The sequence below is a fragment of the Delphinapterus leucas genome, chromosome 6 (assembly GCF_059928025.1).
Source record: "Delphinapterus leucas isolate spDelLeu-1000000601 "Yukka" chromosome 6, BTC_Dleu_Yukka2, whole genome shotgun sequence".
NCBI classification, from domain to species: Eukaryota; Metazoa; Chordata; class Mammalia; order Artiodactyla; family Monodontidae; genus Delphinapterus; species Delphinapterus leucas.
The window spans coordinates 93,543,367-93,567,649 of NC_143134.1; the positions used below are offsets into that span (position 1 = coordinate 93,543,367).

The following is a 24,283-nucleotide window of genomic DNA, read 5'->3' on the forward strand; positions in this document are numbered from 1 at the left end:
TCCTAAGTCTTTTTTTTTCAATAATGCAGTTCCTTCAACTATACCTTACATAATAAAATTTCTGATTCTCTTACCACCTCTATTACACTTGGCCTGACCTATACAGACAACGTGCCAAAGTCCCTCCTGAAAGATAACTCTTGGAATGATCAGAATACTTGCAATGTGGTCTGACCCCAGCTACCTGCTTTGATGTTTTCAGATAACTATATTTCCGTGAACATGCCCTAGAGAGTCATCATCTAGTTTGGAAGCCACACCCCACTACTGATTCCTAATGAGTTTCCTAAAACCACTAAACCTTTTGACCAGTACTACTATTAAAACATAAAGCCTTCACCTCCATCGCAAATGTGTACATCCAAAACTATCAAATAAACGTGTAGGAGTCTACTTTTATCTTTTACACAATATTTATCTTGCTAGATTCAGCTCCTTATCAGAACCTGTCAAGATTTTTTTGGATTCTGACTTAACATATTAAGTCTCCAAATTTCAAGTCTTCAGAAAATTTCAAAGATTCTCATCGTCATCATCCAAGTACAAAACAAAAATACTGAGACAGTACATCATTTAAAACAATAGTAATAATACTTAGAAATCGAACTTATAACATTTCTAGACTCATTTTACTAATTTTGCTTTGAGGTCAATGGAATGCAAAAAATGGCTAATTGAAATCTGATATCCTTCCTATCATGTTAAACATTTCAAACATGTTTAAAATGGCTATTCTGTTCATCAACTTTTTCAAGTATGCAATGGGGTTCAAATCTTAGAGCCAAACAAGTATGAGAGTAAATCTCAGAAGAATCTTCATACTAGGCTTTTTTCCTTTCCTTAACTTGGCAGATCAATGTGGTTACCTGTAAGTGTTGAAAATAAGAAGCTGAAATAGTCCACATCACTCATCAACCAGTCTTTAACTGAAGACTTCCATCCAGAAAATGATGATCTATAATAAACAATGGGAGAACTATTACGAGAAGTGACCACTTGAAGACTCAAGAATAAAAGCACAGTATATATAACCATTTTTCTTTATTGAAAACAAGTCTAATTTAATAGCTTAAACAAGATCCACAGTACGTATTAACTTTATATATAAGGGTTCAAGTACCACAATATGGAAAATGTAACTTCTAACTTATTTATATTTATGTAAAGTTTCACTGAAAAGCATAATTGGTCCACAAATATCGTACAAACTTAAAAAATTTTCCACACCACTTGAAAATCAGACTCAAGGAGCCAAGATAAAGTTTTGCTTTTCAGTAGTATGTTCAGCTGCTATGTATTTACTGCTTGATTTTTATAAAGTCTTACCTTGCTTACATAAATGAGTTAAGTTTAAACAAGTTCCTGCTTCCTACCTAAGCAAAAGTATCTTAATTAGGCAAAGAATACTTCAATTTAAAGCCACTCTAAGATAACTATGTGTTCCTATTCTTTTCAAAGTTGTAACTAGGTCTACTTCACAATATTGTGGCTGAAGTACTGGTAGGGGACTCCAGGGAATAGCTAAATGTACAGCAGCTTCTCATTAAATGAGGATTAGTTGGTTCCTGCTATAAGATCAGTTTCCAGTGACTCCTTTAAAAACTCTCTTCAAGGTAAGTCTAAGAAGGAATAGAGCAAATGTCAACCATGGATATAGCAAAAAAAAAAAAAAAAAAAGCTGAGAATGATCAGATCCAACAAGCTGAGACTACTAATTTTTATCACAGAAATCTGAATAAATGTCACACAAAATTAGGAATTTCTAATTCAACTAAAAGCACTAAAAACTTTTTACCTATGAAATAATTGTATTTATTAACATTCTTAAAAGTTGGGGAGTTAAAAATAATGGAAACACTCTTCTGATTATCATTCTCACAATAAGCAAAGGGCTATGGAGGGAATATCGCAAGCTAAGAGTCTATAAAACATCAGAGATGCTCAATGGAAAGGAGTACAAAATGACGATTAGAAAACAAACTAATATCCTCTTGAACCCAGTGAAAACTGTGCCATCCAGTGGCTAAAGGGGGTAGGAAATCCATTTAAGAGTCTAGTTTGGACAAAAGACAAGCAATATATCACGCTGTCCTTAAAACTATGATGAATATATATACTGTCCAAGCCAGAACACTTCTGAGAGTAAAAGGGGATGCTATTACTAAACATGCTGGGACAAAAGAAGTAAACTAGAACTGTTCCTGGCAGTCCAGCTCACATATTCACCCTACTTAAAAACCAAGCCAGGGGCTTCCCTGGTGGCGCAGTGGTTCAGAGTCCGCCTGCCGATGCAGGGGACACGGGTTCGTGCCCCGGTCTGGGAAGATCCCACATGCCGCAGAGCGGCTAGGACCGTGAGCCATGGCCGCTGAGCCTGCACGTCTGGAGCCTGTGCTCCGTAACGGGAGAGGCCCGCGTACCACAAAAAAAAAAAAACCAAGCCAAATTTCTCAGTCCAAGAACTTCTCCCTTCTCTGATATTTTTATCTAACAGTGTACATTACCTTTCCACATTTACGTCTTATGTTCCCCAACCCAGCTGTAAATAAACTAGGAGCAGAGAGGATAAGGAATGAGTAAAGGCCAGTAGAACAACACAGATGGGGGAAAAAAATCAAACTCAACAAGCTCTAAATAGATGGTAAAAAAGGTAGGAGCAGGAATTCTAAGTACACTTTTTAAAAGATAAAATGAAGACCAACGGTTTTTTAGCTGATGAGTTTTTCACACATGGAACACAGATATTCTTTGCTGGTAACCTGCTCTTAAAGTCTCTCAGATACAGACAGCAGAGCAACAGAACAGTACCTGAAGTGAACTAGATCTCACAGTCCAATTAATGTAACAGATGAAAATCAGAAATTAAAGGAACATTTCAGGAAAATTAATCTGGCAACAATGCACAAAATAGATGGGACTAAGAAGCAAGACTACTTGCTGTAATAGTACAGGTGGGAGATAATGAAAAAGCTGGCTAGTTTATAGTCATGATCAGGGACAGAAAGGGATATTTTGAAGAGAAAACTAAACATATGAAATAACCCAGGTTATTTCTAAGGAAATATTAAAATTCTTAAATTCTAAATCTAGGAAAAGTGATACAATAATAATGCCACTGGCCTGAGAAAGCTGAAAAGTTCCAATTTTGTTTTATTTTTTAAGAGAGATTAATTTGAATAGGAACAATACATCTATAGAAAGAGAAGTCTACTAACAGACTCTGTGCAAATACTAAAAAGCAAAATTTAGCTTAGTGGACTTTTAACTACAATGACATTCTGCTCTTAATAATTATAAACCCCTATGACCATTATTTGTAAATTAATAGATTTTCTCAATACTCACCACAAATCCACAAAAAGTAAAAAAAACTTTTGAAAAAAATCCTTGACAAAAGTTATTAAGCATAAGTCAATCATAACTGATAAAGATATTAAATACAGCTTCCAAAGAGAATCAATTTCAAGAAGTGTTCAAAAGGTGCTTTTAAATGAATGTTAAAACAGAGCCTCCAATAGTTATATCAAAGGAACAGTGCCCTCCACTGGAAGTTTTATTAACTTGAAACCACTTAAGTTATAAGAAAAGAAATAATATTTCTTTAAAGGCCTAGCATTACGTGCTGCACTAGACAAAGAGCAGGGCTTTGGTTTTTTTTTGTTTTGTTTTTTAATTTCTAAGAAAGGAAAACATGGGAAACTAATAAATGTTTAGAGTACTTCAAATTAAGACCAAGTCTTTCTTTAATGCACATGAACACAGAAATAAACCTTGAATTTTCACATACAAACAACACAGTGCAAACAGCTCTCTTTTGCTAAAAGGAAATGTTATCAGTTATGAAGCACATTCTAGGTGACAACACTCAAACGCATGTCCTATACTGGTATGAAGAGACTGGCAAACAAAGCCAAAGAAAATCTACTAATAACGTGAGCTACTCCTATTGAACTGGGATAGGGGATCTGTACAAGAAGCCACAAGGAAGCTAGGCTTTACATTTTCAGTTCTGCCTAAAACCGTATCAGACCCTGTCCATAGGCCACAATCATTAACAAGTATTGCTGAATACTAAAGTACCATACCTGATGCAGACATGAAATTTTTAAAAATATTCTGAACACTCGCAATACGAAACACTATTAGTTATAAGACCTTTCAGAGTAAAATGGTACAGTCACTATGGAAAACAGTATGGCAGTTCCTTGAAAAATTAAACAGATTACCATATGATCTGGCAATTCCACTTCTGGGTATATAGCCAAAAGAATGAAAAGGAGTCAAACAGGTATCTGTACACCAGTGTTCACAGCAGCATTATTCACCACAGCCAAAGGGTAGAAACAACCAAGAGTCCATCAACAGATGAATAAACAAAATGTGGTGTAATGGAATACTGAATATTCAGACTTAAAGAAGGAAACCGTGAAACATGCTACAATATGGATGAACCCTGAAAAGTTACACTGAGTGAAATTAGCAAAACACAAAAGGAAAATATGGTATGATTCCATTTATATGAGGTTACCTAAAATAATCAAAATCATGAAGATAAAATAGTGGTAAACGGGGGCTGGGGGAAGGGGAAATGATTAGTACAGAGTTTCAGTTTGGGATGATGAAAAGTTCTGGAGATGAACAGTGGTGCTGGTTGCACAACAATATGAATGCACTTAATGCCACTGAACAGTTTTAACTGTATACCTAAAACTGGTTAAAATGGTAAGTTTCATGTTATGTATATTTTGCCACACACACACACACACGCGCGCACACAAAGATATTTCAAGTGATTCCTTGTCTGAGTCTACAAACTTATTTCGTCAGCTACATTAAATTCTGAGCTCCCTTCCAGAAAGGAAGGTCTGTACTGCCATTTTGTAACACCAAAGGTTTTAAGCACAGTGCTCTCACCTGCCACTGAACGCTTACTGCATACTTTTTTTTTTTAACATCTTTATTGGGGTATAATTGCTTTACAATGGTGTGTTCGTTTCTGCTTTATAACAAAGTGGATCAGTTATACATATACATATGTTCCCATATCTCTTCCCTCTTGCGTCTCCCTCCCTCCCACCCTCCCTATCCCACCCCTCCAGGCGGTCACAAAGCACCGAGCTATGCGGCTGCTTCCCACTAGCTATCTACCTTGCGTTTGGTAGTGTATATATGTCCATGCCTCTCTCTCGCTTTGTCACAGCTCACCCTTCCCCCTCCCCATATCCTCAAGTCCGTTCTCCAGTAGGTCTGTGTGTTTATTCCTGTCTTACCACTAGGTTCTTCATGACCTTTTTTTCCCTTAAATTCCATATATATGTGTTAGCATACGGTATTTGTCTTTCTCTTTCTGACTTACTTCACTCTGTATGACAGACTCTAGGTCTATCCACCTCATTACAAATAGCTCAATTTCGTTTCTTTTTATGGCTGAGTAATATTCCATTGTATATATGTGACACATCTTCTTTATCCATTCATCCGATGATGGACACTTAGGTTGTTTCCATCTCCGGGCTATTGTAAATAGAGCTGCAATGAACATTTTGGTACATGACTCTTTTTGAATTATGGTTTTCTCAGGGTACATGCCCAGTAGTGGGATTGCTGGGTCATATGGTAGTTCTATTTGTAGTTTTTTAAGGAACCTCCATACTGTTCTCCACAGTGGCTGTACCAATTCACATTCCCACCAGCAGTGCAGGAGTGTTCCCTTTTCTCCACACCCTCTCCAGCATTTATTGTTTCTAGATTTTTTGATGATGGCCATTCTGACTGGTGTGAGATGATATCTCATTGTAGTTTTGATTTGCATTTCTCTAATGATTAATGATGTTGAGCATTCTTTCATGTGTTTGTTGGCAGTCTGTATATCTTCTGTGGAGAAATGTCTATTTAGGTCTTCTGCCCATTTTTGGATTGGGTTGTTTATTTTTTTGTTATTGAGCTGCATGAGCTGCTTATAAATTTTGGAAATTAATCCTTTGTCAGCTGCTTCATTTGCAAATATTTTCTCCCATTCTGAGGGTTGTCTTTTGGTCTTGTTTATGGTTTCTTACTGCATACTTTTGATAATTTTAACCCTTGTTCCAATCCTCCTACACAAGTCACTAAACAAATAATGTGAAACAGTCTTACTCTAGTGAACTTCCTCTATCTAATAAGAGTATCGACAGTTTTAACTGTTGCATTAAGAGCAAATGAAGGGAGGAGCAGTATTTTAAAAAGCCTCTATAGTTCATGAATTGCCAGTAAAAGGACAGAGGGTGGGGGGGGGAAGATTATACACTTAAAATACAGCTCACTTGAGCGTGCTACCTCATGTGCAGTATCCCGATAAGCATGGCAGCCAAACTTGAACTGAGTCTTCCCATAATACAGCAACGACTTAACCGAGAAAGCAAATCAGCAGGCAGACTGGGTAGAAAATATACAAGCTGGACCAAAAGCTGTTGAGACTCTGCTGGGAGAACCACCACAGTGCCTTCTTGTGGATCTAGTGGGGTAAGAAGATAAGTTAAACTAAAAAAGATATACAAACCAGAGTTAATAAAGCAGATTAAGTGATTACTTTCACTGTGTTATGTTGAATTCTAATACATCAATTACATGGAAAAAAGTTTTTTCACAAAGCATGTATGTATGGCTTAAGGTACTGTCTAGAGTAAAACACTGAATACATCATTATTTAAAGATATGTTTAACACTCTATTAATTTCATAACATTCAAATGTGTTATTTGAAATAAAAACTATGATATGGTTAACGGGATTGGAGACAAAGCGAAACAGTAAAAAACAAGCACTTCTGCCAAACAGTGACAATTATAATATCGACTTAAAGCCAAAGACCTATCTGTGTACACACACACACACACGACCCCACATATGAGCAATACCGAAAAATACAGATTTTAAAATATTACCCACAAAAGGTGGAAACAAACCAATGTCTATCACCTAATGAATGGATAAATATAAGTGGTATATCCACACAATGGAGTACTACTCAACATTAAAAAGAAATAAAGTACTGATATATGCTATAACATAGATGAATCCTAAAAACAGTATATTAAGTGAAAGAAGGCAGACTCAAAGGACCCATATTGTATAATTCCATCTATAAAAAATGTCCAGAATAAGCAAATACACAGAGACAGAAAAGAAGATTAGTGGTTGCCAAGAGGTGGGGAAGGATAAAGTAGGGAGGGACTTACTAATGGTACAGTTTCTTTTTGGGGTGATAAAAATATTCTGGAATTAGATAATGAACACTATTGCACAATCATGGGACTATGTTAAAAAATCAAAGAATTGTACATTGTAAAATGGCAAATTTTATGGTATATGAATTATATCCCAATAATAAATATAAATTATATATATGTATATATCCTAGTATGCTTTATTGATATTTTTGCTTAAAAAATGAAAGTTTCAGTGATGAATAAAAAAGTTATTAATAGATGAAAGTCATACAAGATATCCATTATGGTTAAGTAAGTAAAATTTGCCACCAAAGCTTCAAAGGAACTTTATAAAAATACCTGATCAGTTTTGAATTTGTGAGTAACATGTGGCTTAAAAGACAATTTAAGGGGCTTCCCTGGTGGCACAGTGGTTAAGAATCCGCCTGCCAATGCAGGGGACACGGGTTCAATCCCTGGTCTGGGAAGATCCCACATGCTGCGGAGCAACTAAGCCCGTGCGTCACAACTACTGAGCCTGCACTCTAGAGCCCACGAGCCACAACTACTGAGCCCGAGTGCCACAACTACTAAAGCCTGCATGCCTACAGCCCGCGCTCTGCAACAAGGGAAGCCACCACAATGAGAAGCCCGTGCACCACAACGAAGAGTAACCCCTGCTCGCTGCAACTAGAGAAAGCCCGCACACAGCAACAGAGATCCAAAGCAGACAAAAATACATAAATTTTAAAAAAAGAATGCAAGAAGCATCTATAACCATTAATTTCTAGTACTATTCTAATAGATAATACTACTGAAAATGAATTTACTGTTTGATGTTTTGTTAATTTTCCCATGGTATAATTAATTTATAATAATTTAAAGGAAAAGCAAACCTAAAGAGCTCCCCCTTTGAAACGTCTCTCCTAAATTGGGATAGACCAATTATTACTTACATAGTTAAACAAAACTCTTACCATAGATTCGGAGAGCAGTAACTTGTAAACTTTTTAGTAATTCTTTATTTGCTCGTGCTGCAGCGGTATGGATAATGTCAATAAGCTGTGTTGAGAGCTCAGGGTTTCGGGAGCCAAGATGAGCAAGTTGCAATGGTAAACCAGCCAACCAACGGGATAACACTTTACTACGATACCTAAGGTCAAGGAAAAATGAAAGTGTAATTTTCAAAGACAATGGAAATTAATTTAAACAAAGAATATTTTAATTTTAAAACACCACACAAAGTGACAAATCATCTACCAATAACACCACATTTACTTATTTAAACACGTGAGAGCCTACAAGATGGCCGGCATCATTTATTTCACTATAGCAGTTTCTAAAGTTTTACCCACTATATTAAAAGTTCATGTGATTTGCGGCAGTATGTAAACTGTATTTTTATCTTAAAGGACACAGACACTACTTAACTCTTCGTGAACTATTTATACTAGTTAGCGTTAATTATTACACTACATTAAGTCATTGATGCATTCAGTGTAGGGTGCCCCCACATTAAATGACTTCAAACTTGTGTTATTTCATATTTCAGTTCTTTTATATACTTGCTAATGCTCTAATGTCTCCTTACTCAGGTAACAGCAATCACTTTTGCTGTCCCCCTTAGTGACTTAACTAAGCATGACCTTCGTAGTCAGACAGACCTGAACTTAAGTCTCGGTTCCACTGCCCTTAGTTGCATGACACTCACCAGATTATTTAACCTAAGAATCCGTTTCCTTCTGTTAAGACAGAAGCCAATAGTACCTACACTTCAAATATGAGTATTGAGAGATTAAGAAAAGCACCTGACTTACAGTAAAGACTCAAATACGTTCTAACAACCACCTATGTATCCCGAATCTCTACGTTCCACCCAAACACCTCTTCCCGACTATCCCAAATAAACCTCAAACTCACCATATCAAAAACCTGATTCCTTAGTTCTATTCTTTGTGTTGTCTATTTCAGCTGGTAGCACCAAACTAAGCCAGAAACCTTCTCATCTTTTACTGCCCTCATTTTTTAAAAATCTACTGAAATATTTTTAACATACAGTATTATATGTTAGTTTCAGGTATATACTACATAATAATTTGACATATGCATACATTACAAATGATCACCATGATAAGTCACCATTTGTCCCCATACAAAGTTATTACAGTATTATTATTCCTTATGCTACATATTACATCCCCGTGGCTTATTTACTTTATAACTAAGTTTGTAGCTCTTAATCCCCTTCACCCATTTCACACCTCCTCTTCTACTGCCCTCATTCTTATACCGTATGTCTCAAACATGTCACTAAGGACCAGCTCCTTAATTAAACCTCCATAATTTTTATGGGAGGCAAAAGAAAAGGCTGAGGCTGCTACAGGTTGTTCCAACTGCCCTTTAGCTGTTAAGTGGACAAGTGGAAATATATGCTCAAAGAGACTTTTATCTGCTCAGTTATGCATATAAAGATTACTGGCACTATTATGTATGCTTCTTTATAAAATTAAATTTCTTCTCTTTTCTTAAATGCAACCAAATAGGATATAAAGAGTGAATTTCTCCAAAGATTTAATCACCCCATCTAGTCTATTATTTAAAAAGACTACAAAATAACTTGGTGAGAAAAAGAAAAGCAAAATAACAAAGGAAACTTTACCTGACTCTGTAAGATCTCAGTTCTTCTTTTTGATAGATTTTACTGAAAAACTTCAGTAACAGAGTCCGAACTGGAAGGAGAAGGCCTCTCTGCTGATACAATGTATAAACTGCCTTAATAAGAGACTCCGTAGCCTCTAAAAAAAAGAAAAAAACTGCATATGATTCAAAAATGTTTCTTCAACAGCCCCCTAATTCTAAAAAGCACAAAAGTACTTTACTTTGCTCCTATGACAAAGCAGACCTTAGACACAAACTGATGACTACTGTCAAAATCCTACAGTAACAGCCTGACTAATACGAAAGTCAAACCAACCAGAGACTGCAGAGTAAATTTTCCTAAGAGACAACAAACCTAGGCAGGGATGACAAAAACCAGACTAGAAAGGTGGATAAGCTGGAAACCAAACAGGAAAGCTCTGTTTCTGAATGAAAAGAATTAGTAAGTCACACTAAAAACTGACTTAATGCAACATAACTTCAAGCTACAAGAAAGGTAAAAAGATAAGCAGGATTCATCAATTTCTAGTCAAATTACATCAGAAGAGAGTATTTCTTCATCATTAGACTGTCATTTCATCTTAATAACACCTACCTCCTTTCACTCCAACTCTGTAATCTAGTAGAAATCCTACCAATTAACTTCAGAGTGGACCTACTCACTGAGAAAGGGATGCTCTGAGCCATAAACGATTTCAGTGTTCAAGTAGATATTCCTTTATAATTATGCTAGCTACCTTTCATGGCTTGAATGTAAATAATTTGACTACGTGAAATGTTTGAAAGTCATTAACTCAAAGCTAGACTCTAAATAGCATGCATAAGAGCTCCTCTTATATAAGGACAAAGCAGTAACACCTACCTCTGTTTGGTTGTATCTGCATTAACCTCCACGAGACCCCAAGCAATCTGTTCAGCTGCTTACTATTTAGCCTAAAGCCATCTTCAAGGGTCTCTGTTACAAATTTCCTTATCATTTCTATCCAATTGGAATCCTTCTGCAAAGTTGAGGCATTTGCCAGGGAGACCATGATATCAGACAGTGTTAAATTCAGTAAGAGATGATCTACATTATTGGAGAGAATCGTGCAATGCTTGATGCTAAAAACAAACAAAGACACACACATCTCTAAGTGTTATATCTACCATGCCTGCTTCACTTAGAATACTTAAAATAATCAGTGGGTCAAAAAATATTCCTCCTAGGATAAACTGCCAAGAGGTCGGGAATATAAAGCCACTGTTTTGTAAATAAACCATTCATTATGAAATCAGGCTTGTTAAGACATAAAGAATGCATATTGTTCAGTTCATTACCCAAGCTGCTATTCACACAAAAAGTACAGGCTCTTGTAACATTGCCTGGTAATCCTAGATGTAACTTGGAGGTAAGAAGACTTGAAAACCTCAACACACTTGGAAGATTTTCTTTAAGCAGATACTTATATTAGGATGGAGGTCACAGTAGACCTTGATTTTGCTTCTAACTCAGTTTGACTTAACAGAAACACTAATTTCTCCCGGCCACAATTTCCTTATGTGTGAAATAGGAGACTGGTCCAGATAAGCACTATTCTGAAACAACTTAATTTTATGACTCACATATTAAAATCACTTCTTTCTAGCCAAATAAAACACATTTCTTTCATAGCTTCAAAGAAATTTCAAAAAAAAAAACTTTAAATAGAATATCTTAATAAAATTTGCAACTTAGGATATAAATACTTATTTCAGGCTACAATGTATTCAACAGTATTCAATTCTGAACATTTTCATGTTCAGAAACATGTACAGTTGATTAAAGTTTTTAAAAACCTCAAACTAACTTATTTTAAAAGAAAAAGTTAATCCTGGATTAGGCATGCAAGGACATAGTAGTAAGGAACCACAAATACATGGGAAGGAAAATTTTAAAAATCTGGTGCTATCGGGATCAAATGTAGGGCTAGGAATGACAAATGAGCCTAAAAAAGTAAAATGGGACCAGATAACAAAGAGTTGAAGGCTAAGGACACTGAAATCAACTCTGCAGGCACAGGAGTAACATGCTTGAAAAGTTGTTTCAGATGGATAATTCTGCGGATGGAAAAGAAAAAATCAGAGTTACAAGACTCTAAACAAAGAAGCAGTTGTATGTCTATTTGAGCAATACAGGCAAGACACGACAAGTGCAAGAACCAATGTTGGTACAGATTGGGAGAAAGGGGGACATTTAGGAAGAATAAAAATTAGCTGGATTTGAAGTCTGCTTAAATGTATACATGTATGTGAGTTTTGGGATGATGAGGATTGGAAGAATCGAGGGTTCTAGCACTGCTGACTGGGAAATGGAGATGAAGTAGCAGAGAGGAGCAAATATCTAGAAAATAAATTCTACCTTTAACATGTTGAGCTTAAAGTGTCTCTGGTATAAATCCAGGCAGAGATGGCCATCAAACAACTCAATGTGTAAGTCTGACACTGGAGGGAGGAGTCGGAGCTATTCAAATAGAAATTACCCACATGACCACTCCTAACTACAAAAGAAGTTAGGAAATCTAGTTTTTATTTTGTGTAGTCATATGCCCAGCTAAAACCTGGAAATTCCATCACTAAGAGAGGGGAGAATGAATGAAAGCTGAGACAGACAACTAGCAATCTATACCACAAACCCAAAATTACTAGTAGGTTCTCTTTGGCAAACTGCTCAGCGCCCAAAACCAAGGCACATTTTACACTAACTAGACCACACAAAAACTCAATTGCAGCATTTCTTCAACAAAGGTAGAGCTTTCCAAGATCTACCTAAGTTTACCTCAAGCAACATAATCTATTACTGTCTGGAATGTCTCAGTCGACACTGCAAACTTGGGAGAATTCATCCTGCTCCTCCAATAATTTATACAAAATTTTAAAGTCTAAATAAGCCGACCACCAATTCTATAAAAGGGAGGCAGGCCACTGGGGAAACTCTCATTTTCAATGACACAGCAGGTAATTAGAACTAATCCCCTTCCTGAGAATAACTTTTAAAAGCTGGATGAAATAGTTTTTAACAACTCAAAAGCATTCAAGAGCCAACAAGATAATGAACATTTACTGGGTCCCCAAATCTAAAATAAAGCAAGACCTGAGGGCAACTGCCAATTCCAAAGAAAAGGCTGGAAAAATGAAGTAACCTTTTAGAGGCCTCACAGGGAAAAGTCAAACAAAGCCCAGGGCCTGCCAAACATGGGGACTTTCATATATTACCCCTACTTCAAGCTGGACCCTTAAGGGCCTCCCTTCCAGGGTAAAGGTGAACTGGAAGTAAAAACAGCTCTTACATAAAACTTAATCCCAGTTTTGCATCATCTCAGCAGCCAAAGTAACAATTTTTCCCAACTAGATCTATAGAGTCAATGCAATTCCAATCAAAATCCCAGCAAGTTATTTTGTAGTTATCGACAAAGTGATTCTAAAGTTTATACAGAAAGGCAAAAACCTAGACTACCCAAGACTGAAGCAGAACAAAGTTGGAGGACTCATACTACTCAATTTCAAGACTTACTATACAACTACAGTAATCAAGACAGCATGGTATTGGTGAAAGAACAGATAAATATAGGTTAATGGAAGAGCTCTAAAATAGGCCTACAAAGTATAGTCAACTGATGATCTTAGACAAAGGAGCAGAAGCAACCCAATGGAGAAAGGATAGTCTTTTCAACAAATGATGCTGGAATAACTGCACAGAAAGTCTAAAACTGAAAATAAAAACAGAAAACAAATTCAACAAATATATGTTTGAATACAACTGAACAAAACTAAAAAAATTAAAACCTGGAAGACATGAGATAAAGACAAGAGAAATAAGTAAAAAATTCAGCAAGCAGGTCTAACATACATTCAGTTAGAGTCTTTAAAGGAAAGGAGAAAAATGGCACTACAGCAATTTCTCACCTGTGGTCTATTAAATGTGCAATAGCATCACGCTTTAAAAAAATGTACATAGCTTAATTTAAAAATACTTTATTGGTAAAAAATGCTAACCACCATCTGAGGCTTTAGTGAGTCACAGGAGTAACATCAAAGATCAGTGATCACAGATCACTATAATAATAATGAAAAAGTTAAAAATATTCCAAGAACTACCAAAATGTGACAGAGAGACATGAATGAAGTGTGCAAATGCTGTTAGAAAAATGACGCCAACAGACTTGCTCAATGCAGGGTTGCCGCAAACCTTCAATTTATAAAAAATTACGCACTATCTGCCAAGGGCAAAGAAGCAAAACAAAATAAAACGAACTACGCTTGTACAATACATTCAACAAATTTCTTTTTACCAAGTAACCTTTTATACTGTTCCAGATGATCTTTCCTTTTACCTTAACAAACATTTCTGTTCAATTACAGGAAGCCCAGATTTCTTCTATAGATGAAACTGCAAGTCAATTTCCTTTTGATTTCTGCTTAAGTACAGTTAACCCTTGAACAACATGGATCTGAACTGTGTGGGACCACCTATACACAGATTTTTTTCAATAAATACGAACTACAGTTACTACACAATCCCCAGTTGGTTGAATATGAGGATGTGGAACCAAGGATATGAAGGGCTGACTGTAAAGTTCTCTGCGGATTTTCCACTGCACAGAGGGGTCAGCACCCCAACCCCAGGGCTGTTCAAGGGTCGACTGTACTCAATTCCTACTGCACTGTCTTTCTCTGGGGCTTATTTTATCCTCGGGTTCCCACAAAGAATCTATTTGTTAGCACATTTTTCTAAAATGTAATCATTCACATACTGTCTGAACTATTATTTACCCACTATGTTTAATATAGCTCACTTTTTAAAAACAAGTATTTCGGGCTTCCCTGGCGGCGCAGTGGTTGAGGATCTGCCTGCCAATGCAGGGGACACAGGTTCGAGCCCTGGTCTGGGAAGACCCCACATGCCGCAGACCAACTAGGCCCGTGAGCCACAACTACTGAGCCTGCACATCTGGAGCCTGGGCTCCGCAACAAGAGAGGCCGCAACAGTGAGAGGCCCGCACATCGTGATGAAGAGTGGTCCCCGCTCGCCGCAACTAGAGAAAGCCCTCGCACAGAAACAAAGACCCAACACAGCCAAAAATTAATTTTAAAAAAATAATAAAAAAAGTATTTCTAAAAGAAACTTTCTATCACTACCATAAAGAGAAAATCAGCCTCTCCCAATACACTTTGCAATAGATCCCAACCACCCAACCACCACTTAGTTGATCTCAACTTGCTAAATGAATCAAAGCAATCCCTCTGAAAAATAAATTTATTTTCCCAGCACACTGGAAAATCTTCCCAACTATTAGGCTACTCTAGTCAGCAGTGAACTTTTCCCTATCACAAGCTGATCTGTAAGCCAAAGGCAAGACTTAGCTGTTATCTGTTCCCAGCACATATGCGAATTACCTGATTAGAATAATCACCGTATAAATTAATAAAGGATGAGTACAAGAAGAAAGCTTTCTTAAAGACCACTCAACTACAATGAATTTTAAAAATGCCACTATTTTCAGTAACGCCAAAGTTATAACCTTTGATACACACAAAAGAACTGAAAGCAGGGATTGGAACAGCTATTTGGAGACCAATATTCATAGCAGCATAATTCACAACAGCCAAGAGGTAGAAACCACCCACATGTCCATTGACAGATGAATAGATAAAATATGATGTATACATACAATGGAAGATTATTTAGCCTTAAAAAGTAATGAAAACGTGGAAGCAACCAAGAGGTTCTTCAGTAAGTGAATGGATAAACACATCCATATAATGGAATATTTATTTAGCACTAAAAAGAAATGAGCTATCAAACCATGAAAAAAACATGGGGGAAGGTAGGATGAATAGGCAAAGCACAGAGGATTTTTAGGACAGTGAAAATATCATGTATGATACTATAATGGCGGGTACGTGTCATTACACATTTGTCAAAACTCACAGCATGTACAATACCAATAGTGAACCCTAACATAAACTATGGACTTTGACTGTTAATGATGTGTCAACATAGGTTCATAGATTACAACACATATGTAACTGTGGGGTGGGACGCCAACAATGAGGGAGGCTATGCAACTGTGGGGGCAGGAGTACAGTATATGAGAACTTTATTCTTTCTCTTCAATTTTACTATGAATCTAAAACTGCTCTAAAAAATACACTCCATTAAAAAAAAAAAAAGGAATGAAATGCTAGTAGTGCTACAACATGAATAAACCTTGAGATATCATGGTAAGAGAAATTAAGCCAGACACAAAACCATATTGTATGCTTCTACTGATATGAGGCACCTAAAAAAGTCAAATTAATAGAAGCAAAAAAGTAGAAGAGTGGTTCCCAGGAGCCGGGGGAAGGGGAGCATGGGGAGTTACTGCTTAACGTATACTGAGTTTCAGTTTGGGAACATGAAAAAGTTCTAGAGATGGATGGTGGTGATGGTTGCACAACAATGGGAATGTATTTAATGCCACTCAACTATACAATTAAAAATGGTTAAAATGCTAAATTTTACGTTATATATATTTTACCACAATAATAATAAACAACATCCTTTGTAACGCTGCATTTCAACCTAAGATTTAAAAAATTTAGACATCAGGTCAAATATTAACTGGGAGTACATGAGCAAGTATGAAGACCACTGGCCTAGACCATTGTTGGCTCCCCTAACTTTAACTCATGTTGCCCTCCACAGGCTATCTGCTAAATATTCAATGCACTTCCTTATGGAAGTATTTTGGCCAACTCAATACAGTAGCAGCCTGTGCTCCCTAAAAACAAATCACTGGGGAAATTTACGAAGAATAAATTATACTGCCAACTCACTTTTGTTAAAAATTCCACAGTTTCACCACCTCAGCCTCTTCATATCCTTTTTTCACCTTTTATATCTTGGCACAAACCACTTTATCAGGGCAGCGTTCCCTAGGACTCTATTCCCCCCCCCGCCCCCTATGAAAGAACAGCTTCTTATCATATACTCTTATATTACCCTACATTCTTTTTCACTGATCTTATCACAGTCACTGAAAAGAATCATAGAAATAAAGTCTCCCTCACTAGACTGTACTCCATGAGAACTGGCCTACCTATCTCCTTTTCCACTAAATGCTCAGCGCCTGGTATAGTAACTGCCTTAAACATTTTAAGTGTCCAGTAAAGTGAATAATGACAGTATACCAATATACTCTTGAATAATTTACTTACATTTAATGGTCTACCAAATTCCAAACATCCTAACCATTATTCAATCTCATTTTGATGAAAATTATATCTGAAACCTCTTACTGGACAAAATATACACACACACAATTCAAGAGTTCAAGGATATTCTAAAGCTTATCCACACACCTGATTAAAAACTTTTGCTTTAGTAAGAAAATTGTATCTGGAGGAAACAAACCCTAACAACCTACTTGCTCAAGAAAGTATCTCCCTATTTGATTCTCTGTCCCCTCCAACTCCAGAAACTCTAAATTAATATTCCTAAAACGTGGTTTTGATCCAACCAATAGTCTTCAATGCCAAAAGGATCAAGGATGAAAGATAAAGGAAGTTTAAAGACAAGAAATGACTTTCAGCATCAAGGCTAGTCAAGAGCAGAAACCAGATTTGACCCAGATCGGTCCCATGTTCATTACCTAACCCTACAGCTTTCTCATATGCTATCTCCTCCAGTTAGTGTAATCTCTCCTCCCTTGCTTCACTTCTGCCTGCTAAAATCATATCCATGCTCAAATACTACCCTCTAACACAGCTTTGTCTGTTTATCCTAACAAGGATGTCTCTTCCTATGAATTCCTACAGCACTTAATTGTAAAGTTCTAATGACACTTACATACGCCTTGTGTTAAATATGTAAATTCACTTTTTCTTCTGCAAGTTATTGAGCTATTGTTTCTCAGCTTCAAAACCACCCTTCTACACTCTGCTTTGTGATCCTGGAACTGAGCCACATTTTTTCCTTTACAGCTGGCTTCTTGTTAGGCTCTGCCAATAAGGGAGTACTAGAGACTGGAAAGCTGCAAGAGGAAAATGGGACACTTTCCTTTCTGTTTGCTTCCTAGTCCTACTTTTGCTTCCCTTTGCCACCAGTGCAACCCAACAACTCTTCTAGAAGCCAGCAGCAGTTCATTCTAGTAGCCACAGTTGGTTCCACTTTGTGGTTTTTCTGACACAGAACCAGCATCATCATGCCCCTAGAAACACCAGCACCAGCCAGCCAGAACCCCTGTTGCCAAATCCTAGACCCCTGCCCCACAGGGCCACTCTTGTGATCTCAAAGACATTAGCACCAGCTGAGCACCAACCCCTTCCTAGAGGTCTGAGCTTTGGCTCCAGACAGGCTTTCCTCCAAACTTCTTCCCCTCTTCTCTTTGTTCTCCCAATCTAGAGGCAGTAGCCGCTTCCTGTAGGCGCTACCTCCACAATACCTTACTGTTCCCTTTCGTCTTTCCACTTCTTTAATACCTAGTTAAAAACTGTTTGTAGGGCTTCCCTGATGGTGCAGTGGTTGAGAGTCCGCCTGCGGATGCAGGGGACACAGGTTCGTGCCCCGGTCCGGGAAGATCCCACATGCCGTGGAGCAGCTCGGCCCGTGAGCCATGGCCACTGAGCCTGCGCGTCCGGAGCCTGTGCTCCGAAACGGGAGAGGCCACAACAGTGAGAGGCCCGCATACCGCAAAAAACAAACAAACAAAACAAAACAAAACAAAAATTGTTTGTATTAAATTCTCTGTTAAAATCACTGGTGTGATTTCCATCTTCTGACTAGACCATGACACACTCTTTTATCAATTTTAAGACTTTGTACCGATTTTAGCAATTTATGAAATCACTTAAGAGAACAAGGAGTATACCTTAAGACATCTGATTATCTGTCATAATACTTTGCAACCAAAATAAGTAGTGAATGAATGAAAAGTTCATCTGCCTACAATAGACTTATCTCTAGACTTATCACTTCTGAGCATATCCTCTGAACTCTGCTCCATGAGCCTGATACTCCACATAGTTTCTTCCTTTTGATAAATTTAAGAACCTTCTGACAGACTTCAAGATCCCTTCAAGTGTTTGCTCATGGTGGGGAACTGCACCTTTCGTGTTCTAGCTTGTATCTGTTTGTCAATTTTTTTTTAAAAAACCTGTAGATTTTTTTTTAAATTTCTTTATCTTACTTATTTTTCACTGTGTTGGCTCTTCGTTGCTGTGTGCAGGCTTTCTCTAGATGCAGCAAGCAGGAGCTACTCTTCATTGCGGTGCGCGGGCTTTTTATTACAGTGGCTTCTCTTGTTGCAGAGCATGGGCTCTAGGTGCGCGCGCTTCAGTAGTTGCGGCTCCCAGGCTCTAGAGCGCAGGCTTGGTGGTTGTGGTGCATGGGCTTAGTTGCTCTGCGGCATGTGGGACCTTCCCAGAGCAGGGCTCAAACCCGTGTCCCCTGCATTGGCACGCAGATTCTTAACCACTGTGCCAACAGGGAAGCCCTGGTTGTCAAATTTTATTAGACAATTTGTTTTTACATTTATCTGCTCTCACTTGAGGTAAACATTTTAAATAACTTCCAGTCTTACATTTTTTTTTAAACTCCATCTTCTAATCCATAAATTTTTTTTAGAAAAGAGAACTATGCTTCTCCAATTATCCCTCTTCCTTCTGGATACTGATATTAGTTTCATTACCAGTTTCCTCATGTACAAATGAACTAATGACCTTTAAGATACTCTCTCACCTAAAGATTCAATAATTACACAGTGCCTCTCACAAATAAACCACCCACCTCAGCAAATTTTATTAAATTCATATCTGCAATTTGATACCTGACACTCATTTAGCACAAAACATTCACTTTAAAGATTAAAAAAATAAAAGTAAGTAAAATTGGAAGTCCCAGGGCTTAAAGTGACTTGTTCAAGATCAGCCATACTACTGTTTTTATCTCTATTTGATAAAATCTAGATTAAAAACACCTCACAGTATAGAAAGTTCCAGTTTAAGGCTAATTATTTTCTGATAATTTTAGGTTAACCAGTGAAAAAGAATGGCAGTACCTTTTGTTTGTCTCTTTCCTTCTGTGCTTGGTTATTTCTTTTAAGGCATATGGAAAATTACTCATGAAATGGTGTCTGAAATCAGTAAGATAATTCTTTCGAAGCCATGACTCCTAGTAAAATAAGCAAAGATTAGAAAATCTATAAGAAACAATAACTTAAAATGACAAATAAGACTTTAAGCAGAAATCTAACAACTTGTCAATATTCAACTATAAATTTACCATTATAATACACCTTCTGCTAATGATACAATATGTAAATAAATCTTAAAGTCAGAATAAACTGTTAGGCCATCCAATTTTCATCTTTTTGGTGCTTTTATTTAATTATTTTTACTTGCATTTTATCTGTTTAAAAAGGAGAAAAAAGGGAGGAAGTAAATAAGATTTAAGAAAATTCTGAATCTGAACTAATACAATATTTACAAAATATACAAGAAAGTCTTCAACCTAGTGTTCCACTTAACTGTAACTCCATTCCCTAGCAATTCTGTTGCCCATTAAAGGTATTTAACACTTTCACAAAGCAACGCACTTCTCTAAAATTCCTCAGCAGTATTCGTCTGTATCATTTTCTCCTACTTGAAACACTGTCTTAATTTCAGATTACAACACTCTTATTTCCTGCTATCCACAGAGCCAATCATTCCATTTTGCCAGGGACTGAGGGGCTGCTTGGCTTATGGGATTTGAGGTGTTAAAATAGCTAGTCACCCTACATCTCCTTAGTTACCTTCACTGGATTCTTCTCTTCTCCCCAACCTAAAAATGTGTACTTGACAACTTGTCTTGGACTTCTAACAGGCATCTTAAATTTAAAATGAATAAACTGAACTCTTCTCACAGGTAGTCACACTGTCATTTGAACCATAACATAGGGATCACCCTTGCTCCTCTTTTCTTCACTCTGCACACCATCTGTCCTGTTGGCTTTATCAGAATCCAGCTGTTTCTCATCACTTCAACCACTAGCTACCATTCTACTCCAAGCCACCATTACCTCTTACCTAGATTACTATAACAGCCTCCCAATGGTCTCCTTTCTTTTCGTCTTGCTCCCCCTAAACACAATAATCTACATAGCAGCCAGGGTGATCTTTTAAAACATAAATCACACTTCAAAATAATATAGGAAAGGATAAAGGAAATAGGTGTGTATGTAGGACACGACTAGTCATCCATGGGATCAATGGTCTGAGTTTGGCCTCCAGTTTTGCTAGAGCTGGATAGTGAGCACATGGGAGTTCATTAGTGTTTTATTTAACTTTAATATGTCAAATTTACAAATAAACATAATTTAGATCATGCCACTCCTCTGCTCAAACCCTCCAATGTCTTTTCACCACACTCAGGTTAAAATCCAAACTCTTTTTACCACAAGGTACCATATGATCTGGCTACTGTCACTTTTTCTCCCACATCATCTACCATTTTTCAAGTACCTCACTTGCACAGGACTTCCTGCCATTCCTCAAATATGTCAAATTTGTTCTCACTTCAGGGATTTTCACTTGCTGTTCCCTGTGCCTAGAAGGTCCTTCCCACAGGTCTTCACAAGACTTGGTCCTGCACTTCATTCAGTGACATTTAAATATCAAGAAAGCATTTCCTGACCTCCTATTTAAAACAGCTCCCCCCCCCACTGTTCCATCGTATGTTCTCCCTTTACCCCACTTTCATCTTTATTCCTAATAACAACATCATCTATTTGTTTACCATCCATCAACCCCAAGAGCTAAGTACTCACCTTGTCAGTCATGTTCATCTCTGTATTCCCAGAGCCTAGAACAGAACCTGGCACACTGCAGAGCAGTGCTATTCAAAAGACCTTTCTGCAATGATGGAGTTGTTCTATATCTATGCTGTCCAGTACAGCAGCCACTGCCACCTGAAGCTACTGAGCACCTGAAATGTGGCTAGTGTTTACTGAGGAACTGAATTTTAATCAATTTAAAGACCCACATTTATACATGCTCAATAAATCTTTGATGCATGACTGCAACTAACTTTTCTTCACAAATTCTAATTTTCATGGTAAAAAGACAATAATGAAACATTTGGGCAAAAAGTAGCAAGCATTAAAATACAAAGCTAAGACACAACAAAATTTCTATAGTGTAAAATTATAATACTGACCTGAAGCTATTAATACAGGACTCCAAAAACCAAAGTTAATTAAAAAGTTAATGTTAAATTGTATTTCATTTTTAAAACTAGCTATATATTAAGGATACACACAGTATATCAGAAATAAGCAACCTCAGGAAGGATCCGAGTACTCAACCACTGCAAATAAGATTTAATGTAACTTGAGATTTGTTTTCAAAGCAAAGATGAAAGATTTCAGATTCCTAAAAAGGTTTAAAATAATACTACTTGGATAAAAATGAAATTCCTCAACTTTGCAGCAAAATACGAACACACTACATGCATTTAGCAAAACCTAAATGTAAGTGGTCAGTGACCCTAAGGTTGCACCTAATACAGACACCAATTTATCAACAGGAAACCTACACATTTTCTGAGAGAAAACAGCTACAATTCAGCCTGTGGTACATAATTAGAATTTAAGATCTAGCAATGCCACTTCATTCCTCCTAAAGTCTGAGCTGTTACAGGTCACCCAATACCTTAACTACTAAGCTATAACTGAAGGTGAATGAGAAAGAGGAACTAACAGTGGGAATGGTAACAAAAAATAAACGAATGTGCATTTTAATGTCACCTGATATAACTAATATACATACTTATACTTTGTCTCTAAGATAATAGATCTTACCTTATCTAGTTTGAAAATAACAAATTTGCCAGGGTAAATTAGCAAATTCTACCTGTGGATGCTTTTAAATACTATTCCTATTTGAATTAACCACCTCGGTTTATTTCAATTTTATACAGTATCCCAATTCAGTATTCTATATAACCTTCAATAGTCTAGGCAAACCAGTCTTCTGAACTTAGTATCCTATGTTAATGGACTGCTAATAAATACAGTCATAATACCACAGAATAGCTACTGAATATAGCTACTTTAAACATCCATAAAATTAAGGCAGTGTTTAGATCCTTTGTCAGTATCATCTGAATGACAGCAGATGATCCAAAACTAGCACAATTAATGAATTTGCATTTAGTGCTACCATTCTAATTACAAATACTATTACTAAAGCAATAATAAACACTAACCAGTGCCCAGGAAAAAACAAACACCAAAATGCCTGGAATTTTATTTTTCAGCTTTCTGAAAATGAAAAAAAGCCTAGTACTTAAGATCACACTGAATATCATTACTTTTACTTCTTATCTTAGCCTTTCAAATGAAAATACAGCCATTCAAGACTCCAAATAATGTATATATTTTCTAAGAAGCTGCAAGCATTATTACTGTGACTAGCCTACAATCACAAATTAACTGCCATAAAGGAGAACAAGCTTCACTTTCATAAAATCATATACAATACCCCAATCATGATCATTTTCTTGCCAATTTATGCAATAAATTATAAAACAGGCTCAAAATTATAATCAACAAAATGCCATCCTATTTGAGAAAGCAATTCATAAAACATCCCTACAGAATGATGGGTAATGGGTTAATAGCGATACAGTAAGCTATTTAAAGAAACACACACCTTAGTACAATTCTGTAACGCTCTTCAAGATTATGAAATACTATTATAATTTACCCCAGTCTTATTTTATGTGTCTTACTAACTCGTGAGCTTGAATGAAATAAAATGAGCTAAATAAAACTAAAAAACTGCCTTGCCAGTTTTGGACGTATGTAGGCAACTTCAAGGATTCACACCTGCCTTGTCAAGTCCTTGCAGAAATTCTTCTGTAAAACAGATGCTTCAAGCTTTAGTATTGTTCCTGCAGCTACCCTTTTTAAGATTAACCACATTAATCCAGCACCAATTAATCTTAGAGCTTGTTCTTCCTTACTTGCTCCATGCACTATATATTATATTCACTACAACATAACACTAAAAAAGCCACCAACACTCAATTCTCCCCAAACAGGAGGTAAATTTACTCATCAAGAAATATGTCTTTGCTGTCAGCTTTCTAGCAAGAAACTGTCCTATGACTTGGAATTACTTAGGTTAACTTCACTCACACCATACCTACAACTACAGCTTACCTACAGTAAAGGTAACTTTAAGAAATGTTTTCAGATCTTACATCCTTTATCAAGAGAAAACAAAAAAGCATACACTAAGCAAATCTGTGTGTAGCTTCTTCCCTACAATGTAGTAGTTTAAAAACTTCTCTGGGTTGATTATGAGATCTTCAGTTTGGTCCATTTCTTGCCATAAACTTGGTAACATGGCACAAACTGGAAGAGACTACTTAATAAGCCACTTTTTAAATCCTGTAAA

The 24,283-nt window shown here is 36.8% G+C and overlaps 1 protein-coding gene across 3 annotated transcripts in view; it reads right to left on the bottom strand.

The window, feature by feature from the left end:
• Nucleotides 1-24,283, bottom strand: part of TEX10 (testis expressed 10) — a 58,627-nt gene that overhangs the window by 27,564 nt on the left and 6,780 nt on the right. For 2 of the 3 annotated variants that reach the window (XM_089913452.1, XM_022600297.3), the window contains 6 exons: nucleotides 19,900-20,012; nucleotides 10,707-10,945; nucleotides 9,846-9,981; nucleotides 8,164-8,339; nucleotides 6,316-6,493; nucleotides 867-955 (listed from right to left, as the gene is read on the bottom strand). In XM_089913452.1, coding sequence (XP_089769578.1) covers nucleotides 867-955; nucleotides 6,316-6,493; nucleotides 8,164-8,339; nucleotides 9,846-9,981; nucleotides 10,707-10,945; nucleotides 19,900-20,012 — 931 coding nt within the window. The remainder of the gene's footprint in view (nucleotides 1-866; nucleotides 956-6,315; nucleotides 6,494-8,163; nucleotides 8,340-9,845; nucleotides 9,982-10,706; nucleotides 10,946-19,899; nucleotides 20,013-24,283) is intronic. The other variant, XM_089913453.1, reaches the window with a different exon arrangement.